We start from the raw sequence: 25299 nt of genomic DNA on the forward strand, positions 1-25299 counted from the left end.
GCCAAAATAGGATTGTGATTAGGTTGCAAAGATAAAACTGGATACTACCTATGCTCCTTTGGGAGTTAAAATATAATTGTAAAAATCAAGCCATTTGAAAAATGTTACTAAATTCTCCTGAAGTACTTGTATATTCACACACACCCCAACCACATTAGGACAAGAAAAACTCTAATATCCAAAGTATATAAAATGAATGGGAAATCTATAACTTTGCATGCACTGAATAATTATGAAGTGAAATCTAATCATCATCACCATCCATTAAAACTGTATGCTACCCGACTCTAAACAACTCTGTTCAGCTCACAAGAAACAAAAGAAATTATAATAAAACATGTAAAAGGGGGGGGGAGATGACAAGCAAAAGGAAGTATGGAGTCTCACTCTCCAATGCTGCCGCATTTTGGACTAGCTCAGGCATGTCAAACTTGTGACGTCACAGGACGTCGTTAATGTATTGGGACTTTTCCCCCATTGCTGGCAATAGGGTGGATGTGGTTTCGGCGTGACGCATCCAGCCCGTGGGCCGGCAGTTTGACATGCCTGGACTAGTTGAAGCTGCTAGGTCATCTTCAAGAGCAACCCCATGCAGAGAGCATTGTAGTTAGGCCACAAGTTGATTAGTATGAGCTAAAGAGCCCCCCAGCCCTCTGATCTAGGAAAGGGCATAACAACTGCATCAGATGGAGTTGTGCAAAAGCCTTCCTAGTCACAGCTAACATCTGCTCTTCAAGCAGGAGCTCTCAGTTCAGGAAGACTCCCAAGTTTCATACTGACCTGGAAGGGAAAAACGCAACTTCATCCAAGGCAAAAGATGGTATCTCCAGATCTGAGCAGTTCAGACACTTACAGCCACTCAGTCTAGTAGGATTACATCAGAGACAGTTCTTCACCATCCAACTTCCATGCACAGGGCCAGACCTGACAGCCTCACTCATCTGGCCCATGGTGAAAGACAGAATTGGGTATCATCAGCATACTGATGATACCAAATCCCAAAATTATGCATAATGTAACTCAGTGATCTCATGTAGATGTTAGAAAGGAGGGGAGAGTGTGTAGAACCCTGTGGCACCATCCCACACAGGAGGGGCTTGGGGAATGATCTCTCCCCCCCACCACCACCACCGACTGGAACTGGAAAAAGGAAGGGAACCATCATAAAATGGCGACACCAATCCCCAATCCATGGAGCCAGCTCAAAATCCTGTGGTCAACAATAAAGTTAGAAACAAAGGCAGAACTAGACCAGAGCAAAAGTCGCCTGGGTCCAGCCAAAAATAAAACAAGCCCATGCCAACATCCATACTGAAATTTTTAGGAACTGATATAACTGATACAAGGGAACCAGATGATTAGTTCTTTTTAGTTCTAGGTTTTGATCAGAATTGTAAAGCTCCCTGAACTTACCAGTTCAAAACTGTAGTAACATAACAAAATATATGATTTTTTTTTGCTCTGAATAGTAGTTTACAGTGACTGATAATACAGAGAAGCACACATGCTGCTATTAAATGTATTTGGTATTTCTAAAATATAAGAGAGATAAAATATTTTTTTTCCATTTAAAATTTAACTTGCTAAAGCACTGGGTTACCTGTAACTCTAGCAATTTTCTGCTTTGTAGTTTATACAATGGACTATGAAGAACTCTGTAGTTGTCCCACCCACTTCTCTCTAATCTATATCTATGATTTGTCTGTACTGCGATTTTTCATGCCTCAGTCATGTGAAATACTTTCCTACTTATCTTCATTGCCTGGTCTTAAAATCACTATCCAATTAAAAACACCACAGTTTCGATTAAAATACATGATATTCATTTTGATAGATCTACTACTAGTTATCCCCAAACTGGATTCCTTCTAGATGTGAACTTTGGCAAGGCCGTTACTGAGGATTCTGGGAGTTGATGTCTACCTGACTGAAAATTGTCCAGGCTGGAAGGGTTGGTTTATTTTAATCATTGCAAGAAATCAAATCAAACAGAACAGTATCTATTCCTCCTGCCATCTTAACGGCACTGCACTGGTAGAGTTTTATTCCTGTGGTTTCAAAACTTCCTCTGGAAAAGTGGAATTCTGTAGAAGAATATGGGGAAAAAGCAATTTATACAACAGTGGATTCTGTCCAGATATTAGTTCCTTTGTGAATATTTTGGACATATTTTGCTTTAAAACTTTCTATAGTATGTATTTGGAAGAGACTAATAAACTTTAGATCATGTACTTAATGCAGAACAAGAATTACTTCACATTACAGACAAATATCACATTTTCTTTTAACCTTTTATTTAGAGAGATATAGTCTTGGTATGGAGATATACCATGAGGAACACAATTTCACTGGCTGTGAGGTATGTATATTCTCCACCAAAATACTCCTCACATCTCAACTGTTTTATAATTTTATTTACACGCAAAACAATATCAATGCATTTCCTTGGCTTAAACTACAGTATTAATCACCCTACATGAAAAAAAAAGAAACATTACTTGCATTACAGAACCAGTTTTTAAAGAGGAATTTGCTTATCTGCTGAAAAGTGACATTTTTGTCTACAGCCAATATTAAATTTGATCAAGACACTTGCACCATATTTTTCTATCCTCACAGCACATTTATTTTAATAATTCTGTAAATAGGTCCTTAGCATGAGCATAGTGTTACAGTTTTCATACATATAATTACACCCAAAACAAATTCTAAAATTCAAATTGTAAACATTCTCTTCATATGTGGAAACTTTTCTATTTGTGTCCAATGATATTACGATTTATTTAAAAACAACTGCAAAAGGCTAGTTTAATCTAAGCCATGTAGTGAGCAATGCTTTTAATACATTTCTATAGTATTAAATAAAAGGCAACAAAATGACTTGTATAAGCAACATACTTTTAAGCAAAGCATAAAGAAACAAGGTCATTAGCATGTTCTACCATAAAGAAACCGCAAGTATGTGATGCTACAAATGGAAAGGGTAAATACCATTACTGCTGACAAAGTTGGAGGTAGCATGGATGCACCACTTTATTGTCAGTGAGAAATGCAAGTGAAGTAAAGAATCTTTCCTTACCACAAATAGTTTCCAGTATTATGTACATAGGTTTTAGAAATTTGTTAAACGTTTCCCTCCACTTTAAGTAAAAAAGTCTTGTGTGATTAGAAAACACATACACAGCTAAATAGTACTAATTGCCCTATTTGAATGGAACAGTCTCCTGATCTATGAAGTACATGATTTTTAATGCCCTAAATTTAATAAATTGCATTAGCATTTCTTGGTATTGTACAAAACACTACATACATACAAACAAAATAAAATATTTTACTAAGCAAGTTTTTTTTAAAACAAAGCATTGATTCTGGTAACACTGTAAAGAATGCTTTCATTTCATAAAACTTATCTTAAGATCCCATGTGCAACAATTTAAAAACATCTTCTTACGTGTGATGGGTTTGTATCAATAGTGAACACAGTAATTGACCCAAAAACATAGTAAACTTTAAAAATACATCTTCCACCCTATATAAAATATAAAGACTACTTACGGTAACTGTGTTAAGTACTCAATTGTTTGGATGTTAACTGTCTCCTCCCCCTCCCGTTTTCTTGCTTCAAATTTTATAAAGATAATTTAACTTTAAAAAAACTAACAAAAGGATTTCAAATGTACATCCAATGAAATATGAAGTGTTTTCATATTCTATGAAGCTGCTTCAGCCATCAGGAAAGAAAATGAAGTTTCAGAAATTGAGGCAGGTTTTTTAAGCAGTGATGTCACTTCTACCATGCCAGCCCCAGTCCGAGGAAGATTTGCGTTGACAATGTGGCGTTGAAGGTGCTTTATCCAATCTTCTTGAACAGATAAGGGTCCTCGAAATACTAGACCACAAAACCTAGTTTTTTAAATGATTCAAACAAAGTACATTAATGTTTTTAAGCAACTCTGTAACCAATGTAGTGATTGCACAAAATAACATAAGGAAAGTTTGCTTTAGCATACAAGTTGTCCAAATATGAATTTTTATGTAGGTTAACACAGTGAATTTTTATTCTGAATTCAAATTGTTCTTGATATACAAATTGCTATAATTTTATATCTAAAGTTTATCTCTGTACATACTCTATGGTTAATGGCTTTCTTCCCTAAAAATTTCATTTTTGGATACATCAAAAACATGATAGACCCAGGTAAACTTTGAAACAAGGTAACAATATTCAGGAGTGAAGGTTGTGGTATACTGTAATATGGGTATTGTACATTAAAATGCCCAAGGTGCAGCTGCACCCATGATTCGATTCTTTTCCTCAAGATCAACAAAAAATACCTCAGCAGAATATTGGGTAATTCTAACTAGCTAGAAAGTAACTAGTGTACAAAATTAAACCATATTTAGTGCAATATAGTATCTTCTTCACTATCTATTCTTTGTCTCTAGTGAGAAATCACTTATTATTACCTTTCTCCAGATAATACTACACAGTTCATTCATTCATTCATTTGTTCGTTCAATTTAAATGGCTGCCCATCTTAATAAAATTCTGACTGGCCGTTAAAACATAAAAATTCCACATACAGAATAAACAATATAAAAAAGTTTAATAACAACCAAGATCAAAAGCAAGAATAGATAACACCTCCTGTAGTCAACAATCTCCTCAACCTCTTGCCTGAGAAAACATCCAGATCATTAAAGCTTTCCCAAAAGTCACCAGGATCAATGCCAATCTAAACTTGAGGTTTCCAAGGACAGACATTGTGACAGAAAAGACCCATGTCAGAAGTCCCTGTTCTTCCAACATACATAGCTATTGTAACTGATAGTGTAACAAATTAAAAAGCCTTTAAAAGTGCATCTTTTGAGAGAAATTAAAGGGTTTATCCTATGTTGGATAAACATTCACTGCTGATGGAAGAGAAAGTGAACAATAGAATTCACTAACCTGAGATATTATTATAAGGTTGTAATGTTTCCTGAGGTATGCTAGATTCAGAATTCAGCATTTAATTGGAATTGGAATTAAAAATTGGAATTAAAAATGTATTTGATTTGTTGGAAAGTTTTGTTTTGACATGAACATATTCACTGTAGCACTCCACCGTAGCAGAGTTCACACAATACAACAACAGCACTGCTCCACCCAATAAAGTTAAATAATGGTGCAGAAAACATATACAAAATTACCAGAATTTTGGAAGATTCTGACAGATATGATGGTGCTTAATTACTCTACTTGCTCATAGCATTATTAGTTCTTCATGTCCTCTTTGGTTCTCATCAATGTATTAACTGAAATCTGCCAGCAGTTCAAGTATTCTGGTTTCACAAACATGAGTTTTTCAATGACATGTCTATATCTTGAACCATGGGACAACATGCCACAGACTCAAAACATATTTCAGTGTTCTTTTGTTAAGGTTATATCTGTATTATTAAAATAGTGAAATTATTCATTTCAAGTACATACTCGGAATATAGATCTACTCAAATAAAATAATAAATATTATTTCTTATTATATGTTTATATATACCTGCACCGGAGTATGTAAACTTCATCAGCACCATGAGGTAATGGTAGGATTTTTTTCTTGCTTCCAGATCTTGATCTTGATTTTTTTTGCTTACAATCTATGGCTATTGAGAGAGAAAAAAGCCCATATATAGATATAAGTATTTATATATACATATATTGTTGTGACAAATCTATTGCCCCTGAAAATACATTTAAGTTTTTGTACTTTCTATTATTTTACAAAGCTGTAAAAAATATGCATGTTACAGTTCTTCATAATGCTGCAGTATGTTTTCTAGTTTCATGCACAACTATAATCATTTGTTTGAACTTGCTATTAAACTTTCATTTCTCAACATACATAATTCTAAAAAGCACTTATACTTTTAAGCTATTATAACTGATCACACAAACATCATGCTTTGCTTGTGAACAGGGTAATTTTGAAATGTTATTTACTGTATTGGAAATGTTATAATTTGTTCTTAGCATGCAATCATAATGCAAAAGGATCGATGATTAAATGCAAAATATGTTTTGAGAAACTTCATAACTAGAATGTGTGTATATATTAGTTTGAAGTGTTTTCTGTTCTTCATGCTAAAAGGAGTCTCATATATTGGCTATAGTTTAAAAACTTGGAAGTTGTTGAAGACTTCAGCCATCATCTTATAGGCATTGCTCAATATTTCTTAAATTAGGTGTACCAGAATAATGCAGATTATTGCCTCACATGGAGAAGAAAAAGAGGAGGAAGAGGAAGAAGAACCCACAGTAAATTCTGGTTTGGCAAAAATAAAAGTTTAGCTATATACTGTATTTAAATATCAAATGCATAACATACCTAAATTCCTTCTTTCCAAATAATTTGCCAATTATATATACTCTCCTCTTTTTTCCTCATCTGCAACTCTACCCTAGATGTCAATATCTAAAATGCTGAAAACAAAGCAAGAATACTACTTGCTAATTCCTAAATAAATGTGCAAACCTTCAGAAAAAAATGTCAGCTACAAAAACATGCTCTTAACACAAGAGACCATGATTTTTCTGCCAAAGTACTTAACAAGAATCTATGAGCAGAACCATTTGTAATTTCAAACTAAAAATCGGTACGTACTACTACAGACTAACTTTCAGGCACTTTGTCAGATTAGTAGATTTGACAGAATCAAGTGTGTCAAAAGTATCTGAAAATCTTAAGGACAAACATCTTCCATGACGTGAAGAAAACTTAAGAAAACAGAAAAAAGAATGTGAATGCTGACTGATAGTATCACAGTAAGGTTTTTCTACTACCTTCTAGGTTATTGAAAAAAATAAAAAAATAAAAAAGCAGAAATGTATTGGGCTGTGTGCAGATGTATGAATACGCAGATTCTCTTGTCAGAATGAAATATGAATTATATTGGTTCCTAGGGACAACACACCATGTATGCAAATTGTATTTTTGGATATTACTACAAAGACAGACATTGACAAAAAAATAAAGAGGCATAGCTATATGTATATTTTGTCTCAGGGATGACAATGGTAAAACATTACAACTAGGCTAAAGTATCATTTAAAATGCTATTTGAAAAACACAGAGGCAAGTATAGAGGCAAATCCCACTACTGTGCACTGATTTATTCCTTACCTTTTCTTAAACTTGATTTCCCAAGATAGCCAGCTTCCAAAGCAAATTTTCCACCCTGCTTCCCAACTCTCACCAAATGACTAGATTTCTGCCAAAGCAAATAGTCTAGGGATTTAAGATTACGCTAGTTATCTGTTCTAATGCTACCTTCTCTTTTACACAGATTACTGAGAGCTAAAATAGTTCTGGGACTCTGATGTGAAACATTCTCCTGAAGGCAAAAAGTGAATGGTTATGTAGGTTTCCATAGGTGTCAAACTGCTGGCCCGTGGGCTGGACGCGTCACGCAGAAGCCACGCCCCACCCCATTACCGGCAATGGCAAAACAGTCACATGACGTCGCGAGCCTGACATGTCTGCCATAGGCCATACAAGAAAGGGAACCATGATTCGGAATGATTCACAACACTTGGGTGTTGGCAGGGTTCAAACACAAAACACTAGAATCTGATTTCAAACTCAAGTGGTATTGACACCTGATCAGGAATTCTAACAAATTGACATCTGTATCCGATCAACAAAGCTTATAAATATGAATCTAATAAATTGTGTTTACAAAACAAAGATTAACCCTGACTTCCATATATCTATCTTTCATATCACAGGTCACTCAGCTCTCTTATATTCTATGGAATGAGCTTCCCCACAAGATCCAGATGGACTCCATTCTGCTGATGTTTAGAAGTCCCATGAAAGTCTTCACCCAGACCTCCAGTGAGGGAGAGGGAGGCCCCGTCACTTCACTGTGCTTGCACAGTTGTTGATAGAGAGGCAAGTAGACCAGTTTAATAAATTATTATTTTCACGTGGAGGAGTAATATTAATTGGTGATAAGTCTGCTCAAACTTTACTAAAATAATTATGTAGGATAAACTAGGATAAAACAGTATGCTAGACATTCCTTGAAGAATAAATGTAAAATTTGAAAAATGGGCTGAAACATCCATTACACAATTTTGAAATTTAGTTTATAAAAGTCAATGTAACGGGAACTGAATAGAGCCATTTTGCAGTGACCAAGACTTTACATTATCTTTGCTGGAACTCTACTTTTGGAGGTGGATTCTTTTCCACCATTAAATAAGCATATTCTATATAGTTTTGAATTTAATGTTAATTCATGAAATTGTCCAGGTCTGTTACTGTAAAAATTGCTATATTTATTTCTATTCTATTTCTTGCTTGCCAAATAATCAATATATAGTGAGGGGGAAAAATATCTGATCCCCTGTTGATTTTGTACGTTTGCCCACTGACAAAGAAATGATCAGTCTATAACGAGCCAGCAGGCAGCGCTCACGGCGGCTGCCTGCTGGCTCGTCTCGGCCAGCACCGCCCAGCGGAAGTGCATTCCCCGCGGGGAGGGGAGAGAGCGGTGCTGGTGACAGGTGAGTCCGGTGGGCGCGAGGCCCTCCCCTCGAGCAGCGGCAGGACGGCCCAGCGCCTGCAGGACGGCCAGCAGCCCCACGCGCAGCAGCAGCCGCAGTGAGAGCTGCAAACACAGGAATAATGTGGAACGTGTGGATGGTGCTCGCCGTCGCCTTATCAGCCTGCGTCTCGGGCGAGGCGGTAAGAGGTTGTTTTAATTTCATTTGGGGAGGGTGAAGCAGGGCAAGAAGCAGTTGCAAGGAGCGCTTGCGTGGATTCGGACGATTTCCATCCCCTTGGTCAGTGGTTGCCTCGCCTTTCCTGCTCTAACTATTGGGGAACTTTTCCCGTCTTCTCCGTTCTGCATTAACCGGCAATTTAGCTCGATCCTGGGGCGCCTTGCACTGAACTCCCCTTTCTTGGTTCAGAAACTGGCTTCGGCCTCAAATTGGAGAAAGAGGGGCGGCGGAACAGGGATCAATCCGGAGCGGGAGGAAGGATGAGACGCCCCCGCTGTTCCCACATCTGCTGCGCAGAAGTTTTGCTAAGGTCATTTGCAAAGATCAAAACTTTTTAAACAGGAGGGGCACGGGGTTTTCGGCTCTGCTTAATGGTATGTGAAACGGGGGAAGGGAAGAGGAGAGAGCCATTATATTTTTATTTGACGGGTAGAAAATGTTTTTTTCCTCCTGGGATTTTTTTTTTTTTGGTGGGGGGAGCAGACTTCTGAACTCGAGGGGCCTTAGTTCTTTGTAAAGACTATCGATAACTCTTGGGATACGTTTTTTATTTAAACAAAAAGCTGTCCGAAAATTGCAGATGGAAAGAGATGGGATAAGAACATCGAAAGACAGGACCATAAAAACAATCTTTTGAAAGGGGGGCGCGCGTGTGAGTGTTAGAGTGGTGATTTAACACTCCAGTTAAAACTGTCTAGCGTATTTTTCATTCAAACCTCTCCTTCATTACTTCAGTCTGTTGAATTCAATGGAGGACTCTAGGAGAACATGATACCATGGTGATTCTGAATGTGACAGTTTTGGATCTGTTTGCAAATCCAGTCTGGCATCACTGAGTTGTGTTTGATTGATCCAAACGGAATTTTGGATTATGACGGACAGGGAGGGCAGGGCATGTAAGTATTTTCCGGCGTATAAGACAAAAAACCTTGAAAAACTTCTTAAAAGTAGGGGGTCGTCTTATACGCCGGAAAATACGGTAAAATAAACCTACCATTACAGTTATAGACTGTGTTAGGCATATGGTGTTAGCCTACAATGTTGGGTTGAAAATATATTAACCATAATGCTATGACTTTAAGAAGTTAATTGGCCAATGGGTGTGTAAGTGTTTTCATGGCCATAAGAGGAAGCTAGGTACGTAGCTTCTCTCTCTCTCTCTGAATTCACTGCTTTCTACTGTTACTGTTTTTGCTCTGCTGTTGGTTTACTACTGTTGTAAACCTGAACTGTGTATTGACCTCTGGACCGGTAAGAAGACTTTGTAGTTTGGATTACTCCTTGGACTGTTGCTATTGTGTATGACTTGGACTGTTTATTTTTGACTGTGCATTTTTGTTTTTACACCACCTCAAAGTAAAATACTTTTTGCTTTTAGAACTCAGTGTATTTCTGTGTGTGATTTTTACTGCTCTCAGTGCCCTTCCTTGTCTGTGCAACTCTTTGGTAGCACAAGGAGACCTCTGCACAATAAATTCCATAACACTGGTTATGGGCCCAGGCCTGTACTGAGAGTAAGTACACACAGTATTCCTAGCTGAGTTTGTATTTGGTGTAAAATGGCACAAGAACAGTTGTCAGGCATCTCCTGGATAACCCGGTTGGATGGGACAAACTATGTTTCCTGGTCCACAAAATGCTGCTTGCTTTTGCGCAAGGAAGGACTATGGGCTGTTGTAAATAACCCACCAGATACTACTGCTTGGGATCCAGATGATGAAGAGGATGCAAAGAAGTTAGACAACTTTAAACGAAGCAACGAGAAAGCTCTTTGCATTATTGGACTAACACTGAATGACCAGCAGCTTGTCCATATTCGTGGTGAGGAGTCTGCTGCTAGGTGTTGGGGCGTTTTGCGAAGGCTTTATGTTCGTGACAGTGTGGGTGCACATATACACCTTACACGTAAGCTGTTTAGGGCTCGTCTGCAGAAGAATGGAGATATGCTGACCCATTTAAATTACATGAAGGCAACTTTTCAAGAGCTTCATGAAAAGGAGCTGATTTTTTCAGAGTTGCATCAGGTCTACATTATTCTGTCATCTTTGGATGAGAGTTATGATGAGTATGTTTCTTCTTTGGAAGTCCTGACCAGAGAGGAACTGACATTGACTAACATTACTGGGAGACTGCTGGAAGAGTCCAGAAGGAGGCGTGACAGAGACCAGCTGAGAGAGACACAGCCACAAGAGGAGCAGCAATTCACCACTGCTTACAACGTCAAGAAATGTTATTCTTGTGGGGCTAGAGGGCATATAGCCAAATTCTGTAGAAAGGGTAAAAAACAGAATGTAAATAGCAGTGGGAAGGCTAAGAAGGGCATTGGTTTGGCTATTTCTGGTGAATCAACATCCAGAAATAATGAATTGTGGGTTGTTGATAGTGGGGCTTCACAATGCATTACTAAAGAGAAAAAGAGGTTTGTTAATATGAAAAACAGCAACCAATATGTTTCACTGGCCAATGGTTGGAGGATGAAGGCCTCTGGTGAAGGTAATTCCTATTGTCCATGCATTGATGAACAGTTACCTATGTTATATATACCTAAACTAAGATTCAACTTGTTATCTGTAAGGGAATTGGTTAAAGTTGGGTTTGTGGTAACATTCAGAGGGGAGCAATGCACTATTGAGAGGAATGGAACCTGTGTAACTGCAAATTTGAAAAATGGTTTATTCATTCTCACAAGTAACCAGGTTAGTACAGTAAAAGCTAACTCAATATGTGAGAACAAGAAGCCACATGATGGATGTATACATTTATTGCATAGGCGGTTAGGGCATGTAAACTTTAACTCACTACGTAAAACAGTGGAATTAGTAGAGGGAGTTAAACTGAAGCCATGTAGTAAGTATTTGAATTGCAATGCCTGTAATCAGGAAAAGAGCAAGGCAACTCCTGCAAACAGGATAAACGGCTTCAAAACAACTGTACCTTTGGAAGTTGTGTTTGCTGATTTAATTGGACCCATGAAACCAAGTTTAGGAGGGTCATGTTATGTTTTAAGTATATTGGACCACTACTCTAGATATGGTTTTTGTTATCTGCTTAAGTCAAAGGCAGATACTTTCCAACAATTTGCAAACTGGCTGAAGTTCGTGGAGAGAAAAACAAAGAGAAAGGTTCAGTGCATAATTACTGATAATGGTACTGAATTTACAAATAAGCGTTTTGTTGATATGCTAGAATCAGCTGGCATTGAGCATAAACATTCAGCCCCTTATAGGCCTCAACATAATGCTTTTGTTGAGAGACGTGGACAAACATTACAAGCCATGATGAGAACCATGTTACAAGATTCTGGCTTAACAGATAGACTGTGGGGGGAGGCAGCAAAATGTGCAAACCATGTTCTGAATATAGTTGTTAATACTTCTACTGGTAAAATACCATATACTATATGGCATGGTAAAAAACCAAACCTTGATTACCTGCACACATTTGGCACCCCAGCTTGGGTCCACATTCCTGCACAACTCAGGAGTAAAGGCCAACATAGGGCTAGGCAATTATACTTCGTAGGTTACGAAGCTAACCATAGATCCTATCGTTTCTGGGAACGAGGCACAACTAATGTATATAACAGTGCTAGTGCAAAATTCCTTGAGCACGTTGGTTGGGATAGGTTAGAGCAAGAAGCTGTTAATACTGATCCTCTAGTGTTTGAGGACTCCTCTGATAACGTAACTAGTAATGATAATACATCTCCTGTAAATATAAAAGATGAAGAGGAGATAGGGGAGATAATAGATGAATCAGAGGAAGGAAAGGAGACAGAAATTCAAAGCCCTGTAATTCCTTGGCGTTCAATGCGTATCAGACATCCACCTGATCGCTATGAAGCTAGTATAGTATGTCAAGTTAGTGTAGAGCCATCTAACTATGATGAGATCAGGATGTATCCTGAAAAGGAACAAGCATCATGGAAAGCTGCAATGAACAGGGAGTTGAATTCTTTGCAGGATCTTAACGTTTATGAGAAAGCAAAACTGCCACCTGGTGAGCAAGCTATAGGTTGTAAATGGATATATAAAATAAAGAAGGGAGTAGATGGAACTATAACCCATAAGGCACGTTTGGTTGCACAAGGTTTTGCCCAAACTACTGAGGATTATGACGAAGTGTTTGTACCCAGTCTAAGGGCAACTACTTTAAGAGCAGCTTTAGTATGGGCGGCTAAAAACCAATATATGGTTAATCATGTAGATGTTGAAACTGCATATTTACATGCTCCATTGCAACATACTATTTATTTAAGAATACCACCAGGATTGACCAGTGATAGAGACCATGATTGTTGGGAATTAAAGAAAAGCCTCTATGGATTGAAACAATCAGGCTATGAGTGGAACAAATGTATAGTAAATGAGTTAAGTGCAATAGGTTTTGTAGCCAGTAATGCTGATCCTTGTTTGTTTAGAAGGGAACACAACGGAGCATTATCTTTTCTCTTATTATTCACAGATGATATTGCAATAATAACAAAAACTGAGTTAGAAGCACAAACTATCATTTCAAGATTGCAAACTAAATTCACAATTAGAAATCTTGGAGAAATTAGCCACTATTTGGGGTTAGATATTGTGAAAACAAATAGGGGTTTTAAGATGTCACAAGCCAGTAAAATATCTCAGTTATTAAAGAGATACAATATGGAAATGTGTAAACCAGCAAAAACTCCGATGGCTATGGATATTAAGGACACTAATGTTGAGAGTCCTGTATTTGATAAGACTATGTACCAATCTTTGATAGGAAGTCTTATGTATCTGAGTAATTGGACTAGACCTGATATTTCTTACTGTGTAAATCAATTAGCTAGGTACAACAATAATCCAACTGTTAGACACTGGCAATCAGCTAAACGAGTATTAAGGTATTTGAAGCAGACTATTCACTACTCGTTATATCTAGAGCCAAATCGTGAGTTAATCCTTACTGCATATGCAGATGCGAGTTTTGCCTCTGATTCAAACAGTCGTAAATCTACCTCAGGGTTGGCTATAATGTTGGGTGATTCTTTGATTGGATGGAAGTCCATTAGGCAAAAACACATAAGCTTGTCTACAATGGAGGCTGAATTTTCATGTCTATCAGTGTTATGTACAGAACTGCTAGTGTACAAACAATTATTGTTAGATATGGGTTTAAATGTAAATGATCCATTTATTGTGTATGAGGACAATCAAGCTGCGATAAAGATGGCTAATAATGCTGCAGTAAGAACAAGATCTAAACATACTGATCTTCGTTATTTAAATGTCAGACAATGTGTCAAAGATAAATTAATACAGTTAGAGTATTGTCCATCTGATGTAAATATTGCAGACCATTTTACGAAGGTACAAAGTGCTGTGAAACACAATGCTAATTGTGAAAGAATGTGCATAAGATTGTAAGAGTTATATATTATTCTACCCAAAGGGGAGAATGTTAGGCATATGGTGTTAGCCTACAATGTTGGGTTGAAAATATATTAACCATAATGCTATGACTTTAAGAAGTTAATTGGCCAATGGGTGTGTAAGTGTTTTCATGGCCATAAGAGGAAGCTAGGTACGTAGCTTCTCTCTCTCTCTCTGAATTCACTGCTTTCTACTGTTACTGTTTTTGCTCTGCTGTTGGTTTACTACTGTTGTAAACCTGAACTGTGTATTGACCTCTGGACCGGTAAGAAGACTTTGTAGTTTGGATTACTCCTTGGACTGTTGCTATTGTGTATGACTTGGACTGTTTATTTTTGACTGTGCATTTTTGTTTTTACACCACCTCAAAGTAAAATACTTTTTGCTTTTAGAACTCAGTGTATTTCTGTGTGTGATTTTTACTGCTCTCAGTGCCCTTCCTTGTCTGTGCAACTCTTTGGTAGCACAAGGAGACCTCTGCACAATAAATTCCATAACAGACTGAGCATTTCTTTTGTCAGTGGGCAAACGTACAAAATCGGCAGGGGATCAAATACTTTTTTCCCTCCCTGTATTTGTCATTGGACAGAAAGAGCAAGCTATGAGAGATTCAGTATCTGAAGGCTGTCTCGCAATGCATTTAAGAAAGTACTCTGTATAGATTCACTTTATTTCAATCTGGGTTTAAATGTTTCTACCTGATGATGAAATTTAAGGTATCTGAAAGCATGAAGCTTTGATAAAATTTCAGGGTTTTTTTTAAGGCCAACACTACCTCTTTGCTTTATATATTTTCATAAAGTACAGGTAGTCCTTCACTTACGAGACTCAGTCCAGAATTATGGTTGTCAGTCGTAAAGCGGGTCGATTATACAACATAATTTCATATATTTTTTGCAATCATTAAGTGAATCTGCAGTCATTAAGTGAATCCATATCTGCAATGGGCATTTTTTACTCGAAACTGTAGGTAAATGTTGGTTCCCAGCAAAAAAAAAAAAAAACTGGGGCAGGAGGGTGATGGCTAGAGGAACTTCAAATCTGAGTCATAAGTATCTTTTTCAGGGTCCATCATAATAATCACTAAGAATTAGCTGTAAGTCGAGGACTACTTGTATGTGAAAATATGTATACCTTTTTTGCAGTAAAAAAAAGTTCAACAGAGATCTCTGCAGCAGAATAAAGATACTTCCATCTGTAGACTTCCAAGGCAATTCTAGTTGGAAAGTTATAGTAACTTCTTTTAAATATGAAGGCAAACATTTTTTTTAAACGTCTTTATCAAATCTGCATGAATCAAAAGTTGGAATTAAGATTGTCGGGAGAGATATCAACAACCTAAGATATGCAGATGATACCACTCTAATGGCAGAAAGTGAAGAAGAACTAAAGAGCCTCTTGATGCGGGTGAAGGAGAGTGCAAAAGTGGGCTTGAAACTCAACATTAAGAAAACCAAGATCATGGCATCCGGCCCTCTCAATTCCTGGCAAATAGATGGGGGAAGAAATGGAGATAGTGACAGATTTTATTTTCCTGGGCTCCAAGATCACCGCAGATGGGGACTGCAGCCAAGAAATTAAAAGACGCTTGCTCCTGGGGAGGAAAGCAATGGCAAATCTAGACAGCACACTAAAAAGCGGAGACATCACCCTGTCAACAAAAGTGTGTATAGTCAAGGCTATGGTCTTCCCAGTTGCAATGTATGGCTGTGAAAGCTGAACCATAAAAAAGGCTGAGCGCCAAAGAATTGAGTCCTTTGAACTATGGTGCTGGAGAAGACTCCTGCAAGTCCCCTGGACTGCAAGGCGATCAAACTGACAGTCTAGAGGAGATCAAAACTGACTGCTCTTTAAGCACGGTTACTGGTGGGACAATATTGGAAGAAGGATAGTTTGCCTACTATAGAAGAATGGGTACTTAAGGTATCGAATCTTGCAGAAATGTCTAAAATTTCTGCTTATTTGAAGGATCACTCGCAAGAAAGAAAGATATATTTCAGTTTGGAGGAGATGGATAGATTATATTCAGAATAAATATGGGACTAAAAAGTTCCATTTAGCTTATGAGTCGATTTTAGATTGTTATTAATTTTAGTATTAGTATTGATTATATTTTTGTTTAAGTTATTATTATTATGTTTTTAATAATTTGAATGTATCAATGTTAAAGGGGAGTTAATTTTATAATGGATAATTTTAGTTAGAATATGATTATTATATCTATGACCCTGTATTCAGCTCTGGGAAGTGGGGGGAGGAAGGGGGGTGGTTTGGGGTGGGTGGGTTTTGGGGATATGAATTGTAAAATTTTTTTTTGTAAAACTCTTTAATTAAAAAAAAAACCTGACTGCTCTTTAGAAGGCCAGATCCTGAAGTTGAAACTCAAATACTTGGCCACCTAATGAGAAGGAAGGACTCACTGGAGAAGAGCCTAATGCTGGGAAAGATTGAGGGCAATAGAAGAAGGGGACGACAGAGAATGAGGTGGCTGGATGGAGTCACTGAAGCAGTAGGCGTGAGCTTAAATGGATTCCAGAAGATGCTAGAAGACAGGAAGTCCTGGAGGAACGTTGTCCATGGGGTCGCAATGGTCGGACACGACTTCGCAACTAAAACAACAGAATCAAATCTGCAAGACCACTCAACCCCATGACTGTGGACAGTGTACAATGTTAAAAACAGATGGAAATGAGTATGCAACAAATAAAAAATGGTGAACATCCATAAAAGAAGAAATAGCATAATAGCATTCTCACAAGAGGCTGACCAACTAAATGAGCCCAAGGCAAAAACTGGTTTAAATGAGTCAGTTAGGGGCAGTATGAATCTCTGGCGAGACACAGTTCCAGAGGACAGGCACTCCGACAAGGCCCATTTCCTGGGTCCCATCAGTTTAACCGACTGAACCCAAAGCGTGCTAATTATGTCATATCTAATAGAATGGGCAGACACTACAGCAGAGGCAGGTGGTCCCTCATTTAGCCAGGTCCTTCACCACCAAAGGTCTTGTAGGTGATATTGAGCACCTTGAACTGTATCTGAAACTCTATGGTAGTATAGCTCCTGGTATTACATGGGCACACCATGGCAGGCCTACAACTGTCTATTCTGCCACATTATGGACTAGCTACAATTAAAAATGTTTTCCCTTCATATAACTGCTTGCTAGAGATATGACTCCCTGAGTCAAATTCAAACCTTAGTGATCACACAGATATCTCCACAAAGAGAATTTTTGGCATCTGTACTATAGGGGCTTCTCACGGCTTACTTGTGGGATATTATTTTTGACTTTCCAATTTAGTAGTCCCAATCCTAATCTGACCCTTTAGCCTTTTTAAATCAACCAAGGACAGATAGGCGCTGCCATCTGCTGTAGACAATTAGTCACTATGATGAATTATTAATATATTCGTTTTTGAGAAAAATAATTATTGCAAATTAATTTTTTATTCTATACCAGAATAAAAATCTTTTGCTAGGCAGTCAGAATGCATAAATATATTTTAAAATAAACCATATAACATTCTCTCGGGTAACTTGAGAAAATCTAGCCACAAGTTTCAGTGACGTCAAATGAAGGTAAACATCATTTCTTTAAAAATGCTGTGAATAAATTTGGAGAATTATTCTAGGAAAAATGTAAAGATTTACATGCTATGAAAATAATCCACTAGAACAGAGACCCCCAATCCCCAGGCCACAACCGGACCATGAGCTGTTCAGAACTGGGCTACCCAAAATGATGGGCAAGCACAAGTGCTCCATATGCGTGAGCGGGGGGACTCGTGTGCCTGCTGTTCATGCAAATGGAGCTGTGCACATGCACGTATGTATTTGCCCATGGCTCATGTGGAACCATCCCCTTTCCAAAGCCGGAAAGGTTGGGGAACTCTGCTCTAGAATGATAATGAAAAAGAATTATATCAACAAATGCAGGTATTGGAATGGTATCTGCTATTCAGTACAAATTAATGCCTTATAAAGAGGTCAAGGCAAAATAAGCTTACATCTTACTAAAAAAATTTTTTAATTAAAAATACTGGTTTGATTACTTGTAATGATAATTAAACAATTTCCTGATTTGGATCTCCCCTTATTCTGAAATAAAGGGGATTGATTTTATACACTTGGACTTACAAAAAACTTAAGTAAAACCTATTATGCCATTGGAGCTAATGTCTTTAATCTTTTTTTTTTGTATCCTTGCTGAATAGGAAAATGTCAGACACGAACTATCAGATCCACACTTGCAGAGGTCAAAGTACTACTTTATTGTTCTATGCCACTCTCCCAAACTAGCACATTTGCCTAGGAAAGACTAGATAAGACTCAAGGTACCAATAAATAAGAATAACTGCAGCTCAAGGTTCAAATGAGGGGTCCTTGATACTCTGAGCTTAGTTGTTTTCTTGCAGATGTTTCATTATCCAAACTAGGTAATACCATCACTGCTCTGATGATGTCTCCTAGTCTTGGTAATGAAATGTCTGCAAGAAAATAATCAAGCTCAGAGAGCATCAAGGACCACTCAAGGCTCAAAATGTTTGGGAGCAGAATGGGGCAACTCCCTCCAGCTGACTTGCCCCAGCCATCTCACCACAGTGATTTGCTCTGGCCAACTCATCCTGGGACAACTTGCAATGGCCCCTCACCACAGAACAACTCACTGTGGGACAATTCAATACGGGATAACTCAAGAGAGGGACAAGTAAAACTGCAGCTCACCCCAGCCTCAATGACTTTTAACTTGAGTAGGTTCAAACGTAAAGCAAGACAAGGTCCACTGCAATTCACTTGTCCCTCTCTTGAGTTATCCTGTTTGAATTGTCCTGCAGCAAGTTGGCTGCAGTGCGCTATCCCGTGATGAGTTCAAGCTTAATCAAGCTTGAACCTCTTCAAAAGCTGTTTCCCAAAAGATGAGCTTTTGAAGATCTCTTCAAAAGATGATCTCATTGTTAAGTTTAAAATGACAGAAGGGACAAATAATGAAAACCAAGCAATCAAGTTAATTAATTAGTCAGTTGCAGATGTTTGGACTTCAACTGCTGGCTGGGGGATTCTGGTACTTGAAATCTTAAACCTTCTGATGTATTAAACAATTTTTTGCTATTGTTCTGATCTCAACCATTTTTTGAGCATTCTAAGACGGCCAATAGCTCCCAAATCGTTCTATGTATTATGCACCAGTGAAATTTTTGACTTTTTCAGCATATTCCAATGTACAGATATTGATATTCATTTCTACACTACTTATAAAGGAGATAAAACAAATGCTATGCACCATTTACATTTTGTGATCAATTGTATAATATAAATACACATAAATGCAAACTTTACACGATGTAAAAATGAGTGAATTCTTAGGGTTTTCACTATTGCAAATACCTAAAATTAGAATCGGCTGCAGCAGATTAGGTACAAAAAATGAGAACATGGCTAGATAGGATCTGGGAAGACCCTGTCTTATTTAAACCTCAGACATTTAGTTTGATTTGCTCTTTGTTGTAGAAGTGTGTGGTATTCCCATGCATAGATCGAAAGAGCTCTTTTAAGGCCTTCAGAAAGAAGGTTATAGATACCTAAGAATCTAAGAACAGATTTAAAGATTCTCAAACAATTAGACATCAATCATTCCACTATCTGGAAGATCATCTGCAAGTGAAAAAGATTTCAGACAGCTGCCAAGGGAAACCATCTCAGCAAGTTCAGCCCAAGAACAGATGCATTTTCAGAAGTCTCTAAGAACCCCAGAATTTCATGAAGTGGTCTATAGGTACCTCTTGCCACTATTAATGTCAAAGTGTACGAGTCTACCATTAGAAAGTGTTTCTAAATTAATTTTATTTTGGGATGCAAAGAGCAGTGCAATACAGATGACTACAGCATTTGCTTAGGGCTTAGCATGTCCTTTTACTATTACAAGCTCTTACTTTTTCTAACCTCAGCCAAGAATATACATTGCTATCTAAATCCAACTTCATTTTCCCAATCTACCGTATTTTTCGGACCATAAGACGCACCTGACCATAAGACGCACCCAGTTTTTAGAGCAGGCAAACAAGAAAAAAAAATTCTGAACCAAATAATACCGGTATACTAAAACAGGGCTTTTCAACCTTTTCATCCATTGTTCCACTTTTAGGACAAGGCAATGTCCGAGTACCACCAGTCGCCCAGCAAGGTGTCAAAAACGTGACCCCCCACCAAAAAAGGAAAAAAAAATGATAAAGTACAGGTAGTCCTTGACTTACAATGATTCACTTAGTGACTGTTCAAAGTTACGACGGCACTGAAAAAAGTGACTTATGACCATTTTTCACACTTATGACTGTTGCAGCATCCCCAGGGTCATGTGATTTACATTCGGATGCTTGGCAATCGATTCATATTTATGATGGTCACATTGTTCCAGGGTCATGTGATCGCCTTTTGCAACCTTCTGAAAAGCAAAGTTAGTGGGGAAACCAGATTCACTTAACAATCATGTTACTAATTTAATTTCTCTCTCTCCTTCTCTTTCTCTCCCTCTCTCCCCCTCTCTTTCTTTCTCTCTCCTCTCTCTCTCTCCCTTTCTCTCCATCTCCCTCTTTCTCTCCCTATTTTTCTCTTTCCCTCTCTCCCTCTCTCTCTCCCTCTATTTCCCTCCCTTTCTTTCTCCTTCTCTCTCCCTTTCTCTCCCTCTCTATTTTCTCTTTCCCTCTATTTCTCCCTCTCTCTCCCTCTATTTCCCTCCCTTTCTTTCTCCTTCTCTCTCCCTCTTTCTCTTCCTCTCTATTTTCTCTTTCCCTCTATTTCTCCCTCTCTCTCCCTCTATTTCCCTCCCTTTCTTTCTCCTTCTCTCTCCCTCTCTCTCCCTCTCTATTTTCTCTTTCCCTCTATTTCTCCCTCTCTCTCCCTCTATTTCCCTTTCTTTCTCCTTCTCTCTCCCTCCCTCTCTCTCTCCCTCTTTCTCTCTCTCCCTCTTTCTCTCCCTCTATTTCTCTCCCTTTCTCCTCTCTCTCTCCCTCCCTTTCTTTCTCCTTCTCTCTCTCTCTCCCTCTCTTTCTCTCTCTCTTACTAAAATACTTTTCTCTGTATTATGCCTAATTTCTATTGAGAGATATCACCAGCTAAGCTAAGATATACTGTTTAGCAAAGACTATTGAAACAAAACAAAAGACCATGTCTAACAATCATTTCACATTTGGAGCTGAAGTCAGTATTACTATCAGCCATTGGCATAAATTGAGGCTGTAATTTCCTTGAAAACATGCCATCATGCCTCACTAATTTTGTAAAATTCACTGATTAGTTTATACAGAATTATCATAACGTTTTCAAGTATAACCAATGCTATGGTATTACCAAATGTATGTTTTGAGGCTTCCACCAGAAATGTAGCTGTGGATTTTGGAAATATGTTCTATGACTAAGACTAATCATTGCGATGGGGTTCAGGAAGCTGCAGGAAGAAAAGGAAATAAAGTATTTTCCTACCATAAGCTCAATTTAAACCTAAGCTTTATTATCAGACTTTAATTTGGAATGTTTTTGACTAATTTTAATAACAGCTACATACAAATAAAAAAACCTGCAATTTAATCTTTCATCTTATTCAGTATATACTTCCAGAAATTAAACTCCTTTTTCTAACTATTCTAACAAAAAATATTTCCTCGCGACAATAATTATTACAGAGAATATTTTATTAGTCTTCTATGAAATACAAAATTTTACACTAAATTTAGTGTGAAATGCATTTGCTCACCTCTTGGACAAAAATTTATTTCAATGATAGTATATAATGAAACAGTTGGAAGAAGACATGCACAGTAAGCTATAGGAACTCTACAAATATGTAAAGCTTTCTGAATTGGCAAATATTTCTTGGATAAATTTTTAATATGGGTAGTAGTTATGCCCATCATGGAATATTTTTGGATAAAATATTTCTGAGTAAGATTATTCTGGAAATATCCTGATACTGAAACAGACCATTTAGACTCAGACATTTCTGGATTCCCCACAACAGACTATTTCGGTGTCAGAATACTAAAAAACGACAGAATGTTTGGCCACATTTAATGGACAAAGCATGCTAAGTTCCTACTTTAACACACTGGCAATCCCTAAATCTCTATGAATTTAGAGGCCAATCCCTAAATCTCTAGGGATTTACAGGGCAGAAAAGGGAGAGCTAGCCGAAATGCTGTATTTTAGGAATGGGAAGCCTTGGGATCCAACAGATTCTCTCTTTTGCCTGAGCTGCAGTCTGCCACATCTTGTTTTGGAGCTGTTTGTGGTTAGAAACTCCAGATCTTGGAAATACTGTAGAAGCTTATAAAATGTCAGAAAGAAGAAACCAAAGCTATTTGTCAATCAAAGATCAGAGACCTCCCCAGCAATAGTTCGTAAAATTCAATCTATCCTATGACTTTGTGCCAAGATCTATATCCTAAAACAGAAATGACATTGATATCAATGAAGAATATCCCTCTGTACCTATACTTAATATATTCAATTCTAGTTTAAAATGGCTCAGAATTATCAAACTTTTTCATGTATAATCTTCAACAAAACATTAGTGATTCACTAAATAAACAATGAATATCATGCTCTTATATAACATGGGTGATATGTAGTATAGATGTAATCATCCTATAGTAATGATGATAAAATGAACCTGGTAAAAGTACAAAGCATCATTAATGTTATATCTCACTTTCTAAAGCAGATGAAATTTGAAGACAGATTATGGCATGTTAGTATTAGAAATACAACTATGATAAAATAGAAATTATATATTTGATACCAAGTGCTCCAAAATCTACCAAATGAAACTTTTGCAGAATCATAGTTATTTTGGAATTCAATATCTTGCTGAGTATACTCAAGTAGAAAATAGTAGATATTTTTATTTTATGAACGGTTGTAATGAAATATAACATGGTATCATTTAGTATTTAGAATTTAGATTTAATTGCAAGCTATTGGTCTGTAGTAGCAAATCATAAATGCAACTGCACTGTACTTTGTTCAAACATCCCACCCCCACTTTTTAAAAAAAGAAATGTAAGCTTGATCAAGTTCTTCAATGGGCCATGAGTTCCACTTATCTTTATTACATTCAAATTTCATTTTTTAAAAAGTAGCTTGCTTCACTTGAAATTTAAAAGAGCTACTTTTTTTCTTAAAAAGACAGTTCTAATATTGAGTTTTACTCAGCATGAATTAAAAAAAAAATCAGGGTACTCATTCATTCAGTCCCAGACTGAAATGGTAAGCAAAATAGCAAGGACTTTCAGCTCTGCCAGTTCTCTCAACATTGAATTTGCAAAAGCAATATCATCATGACTGGAGAGCCCAATTCTCTAAGCAGCTGGCCAGGGACAGTGCAATGTTTGAGGCTGACGCTGACAGCCCTTATTCTAAAAGCTTATCCAACTGTAGCATCTCTATCTGCTACTGGTGTACTACCCATTAAGAAAAAAGGGGCATACTGATATTTTTAACAAGCCACAAAACAAACAGACAGACAGTTGAAAAAAAAAGCCAGTGTCTTGCCAGAAGCAATTGTAGCCCTGGGAAGACATTCCATTCAGCATCAATGACTTTGATAGTTGATAGCTCTTCTTCTGCTGAAACACAAAATATAAAAAGCTCCTATAGCAACTGTCAAACAGAAAATAAAGGTCATTTATGCATACAAATATTTAACTGGGGCACAAAGTAACAAAATGCTCAAAGGGACTTATGGCCATGGTATTTTTTAAAAAAAAAATGTGCAAAGAAAACAAAAAGTACTACAAAATGGAAGAAATTATAAAAGGCAGAAACCCAGTGTGACCTTTGATGCCAAAAACATTACATTTTCATCACAATCAATGGTTTTTCTTCAATTGTGACTGAATTTGCAGATAACATTGAAAGTATAAAATAGTCTCAAAATAAATTGATGCCGGAGGAAGGATAGCTGTGCTATCAGCAGAACTGATGACTACAGCAAGAGGAGCTGGCAAACCGATTGGTGCCTCCTAATTCTTTCTCTGGATAAAGGGGAGATCTTGGGATCACCACACACACTCCATGTAAGGCTTCCCTTGAGGAGATTATAAAACAGTGGTCTTTGGTAGGTTTTAGAATTCTGGGAGAAGAGGTAAGGTTAACTTTGCTCAAGCCGCAGTTCAGAACTTTCAGACACCAGGTTCACCTACTTCCTTTCTTAATCACTTTTGGAAATGGCTTGTAAACTACTTTTGGGATATTAAGAACCTTCAGAACGACAAGATCCTTACACCAGGGTGATTCTCCTTCAATCCTGAGCAAAGTTTATGGACCTAAAAAAAATTCATTTTGAAACAAAACAGCAAACAATATTTTTAGAATATTGATTTGGGAGCGTTAAAAATGGACTAAGGGGTCAGGTGGACTGGAAACAAGATTCTGATATTAATTATAAGAATCCTTCCAGGGTTGTTTAAAATCCTATTAAAAATATATGAAGATTCTGAATCTAAGTAAAAGAAATTGATTAGAGAAAAACACTACAAAAGAACTTTGAAGGTTGGACACTAGAGGCAACCAGAAAGAACTAAAGACTGTAATTAAAGGAGAAGAGACCGATTAACAGAAAATGGAGAAAACTATTTTAACTTTGAAAGGAGTCAGTTAGCAGCTGTTTTACCCTGGGAGGGGGAAAACCGCGACCTGGCCAACCGCTAGCATGGACTATGAGTTGTCAGAATGCTTTTGAGAATTCAAAAAGACTATTTGCGGCTGAACCAGTCCTAAAGCACCCCTGTCCAGGGGAGCCCTTCATAATTCAGGCAGACGCCAGCATCGTGGCAGTCGGAGCGGTGTTATTGCAAAAGAATAAAAGTGGGGTCTTGCAACCTTGTGCATACACCTCTAAAAAGTTTACTGAAAGCGAGAGGAGATGGACAGTCTGGGAGAAGGAGGCCTTCGCTATTAGGTGGGGGCTATTAAACTGGCGGCACTACTTAGAAGGGAGCAAGGTGCCTTTTGAAAGTATGGACAGATCACAAAAATTTAGAGGCACTAAAAACTCCCCGCAAATTGTCCCCAAAACAAGTACGATGGGCACAGTACTTCAACCGCTTCAACTTTACCCTAAAGTACATACTA

General features: G+C 37.5%; 1 protein-coding gene across 1 annotated transcript in view; it reads right to left on the reverse strand.

Moving 5' to 3' along the window:
- Positions 1–2272: 2272 nt before the first annotated feature.
- Positions 2273–25299, reverse strand: part of ZNF644 (zinc finger protein 644) — a 60376-nt gene continuing 37349 nt past the window's right edge. Inside the window, exons 7-8 of the mRNA XM_081324955.1 lie at positions 5541–5643; positions 2273–3903 (exon numbers count right to left, since the gene is read on the reverse strand). Of these exons, the coding sequence (XP_081181081.1) occupies positions 3711–3903; positions 5541–5643 (296 nt within the window). The 3' untranslated portion in view covers positions 2273–3710. The remainder of the gene's footprint in view (positions 3904–5540; positions 5644–25299) is intronic.

The sequence above is a fragment of the Vipera berus genome, assembly GCF_964194415.1.
Source record: "Vipera berus genome assembly, chromosome: 3".
Lineage (NCBI taxonomy): Eukaryota > Metazoa > Chordata > Lepidosauria > Squamata > Viperidae > Vipera > Vipera berus.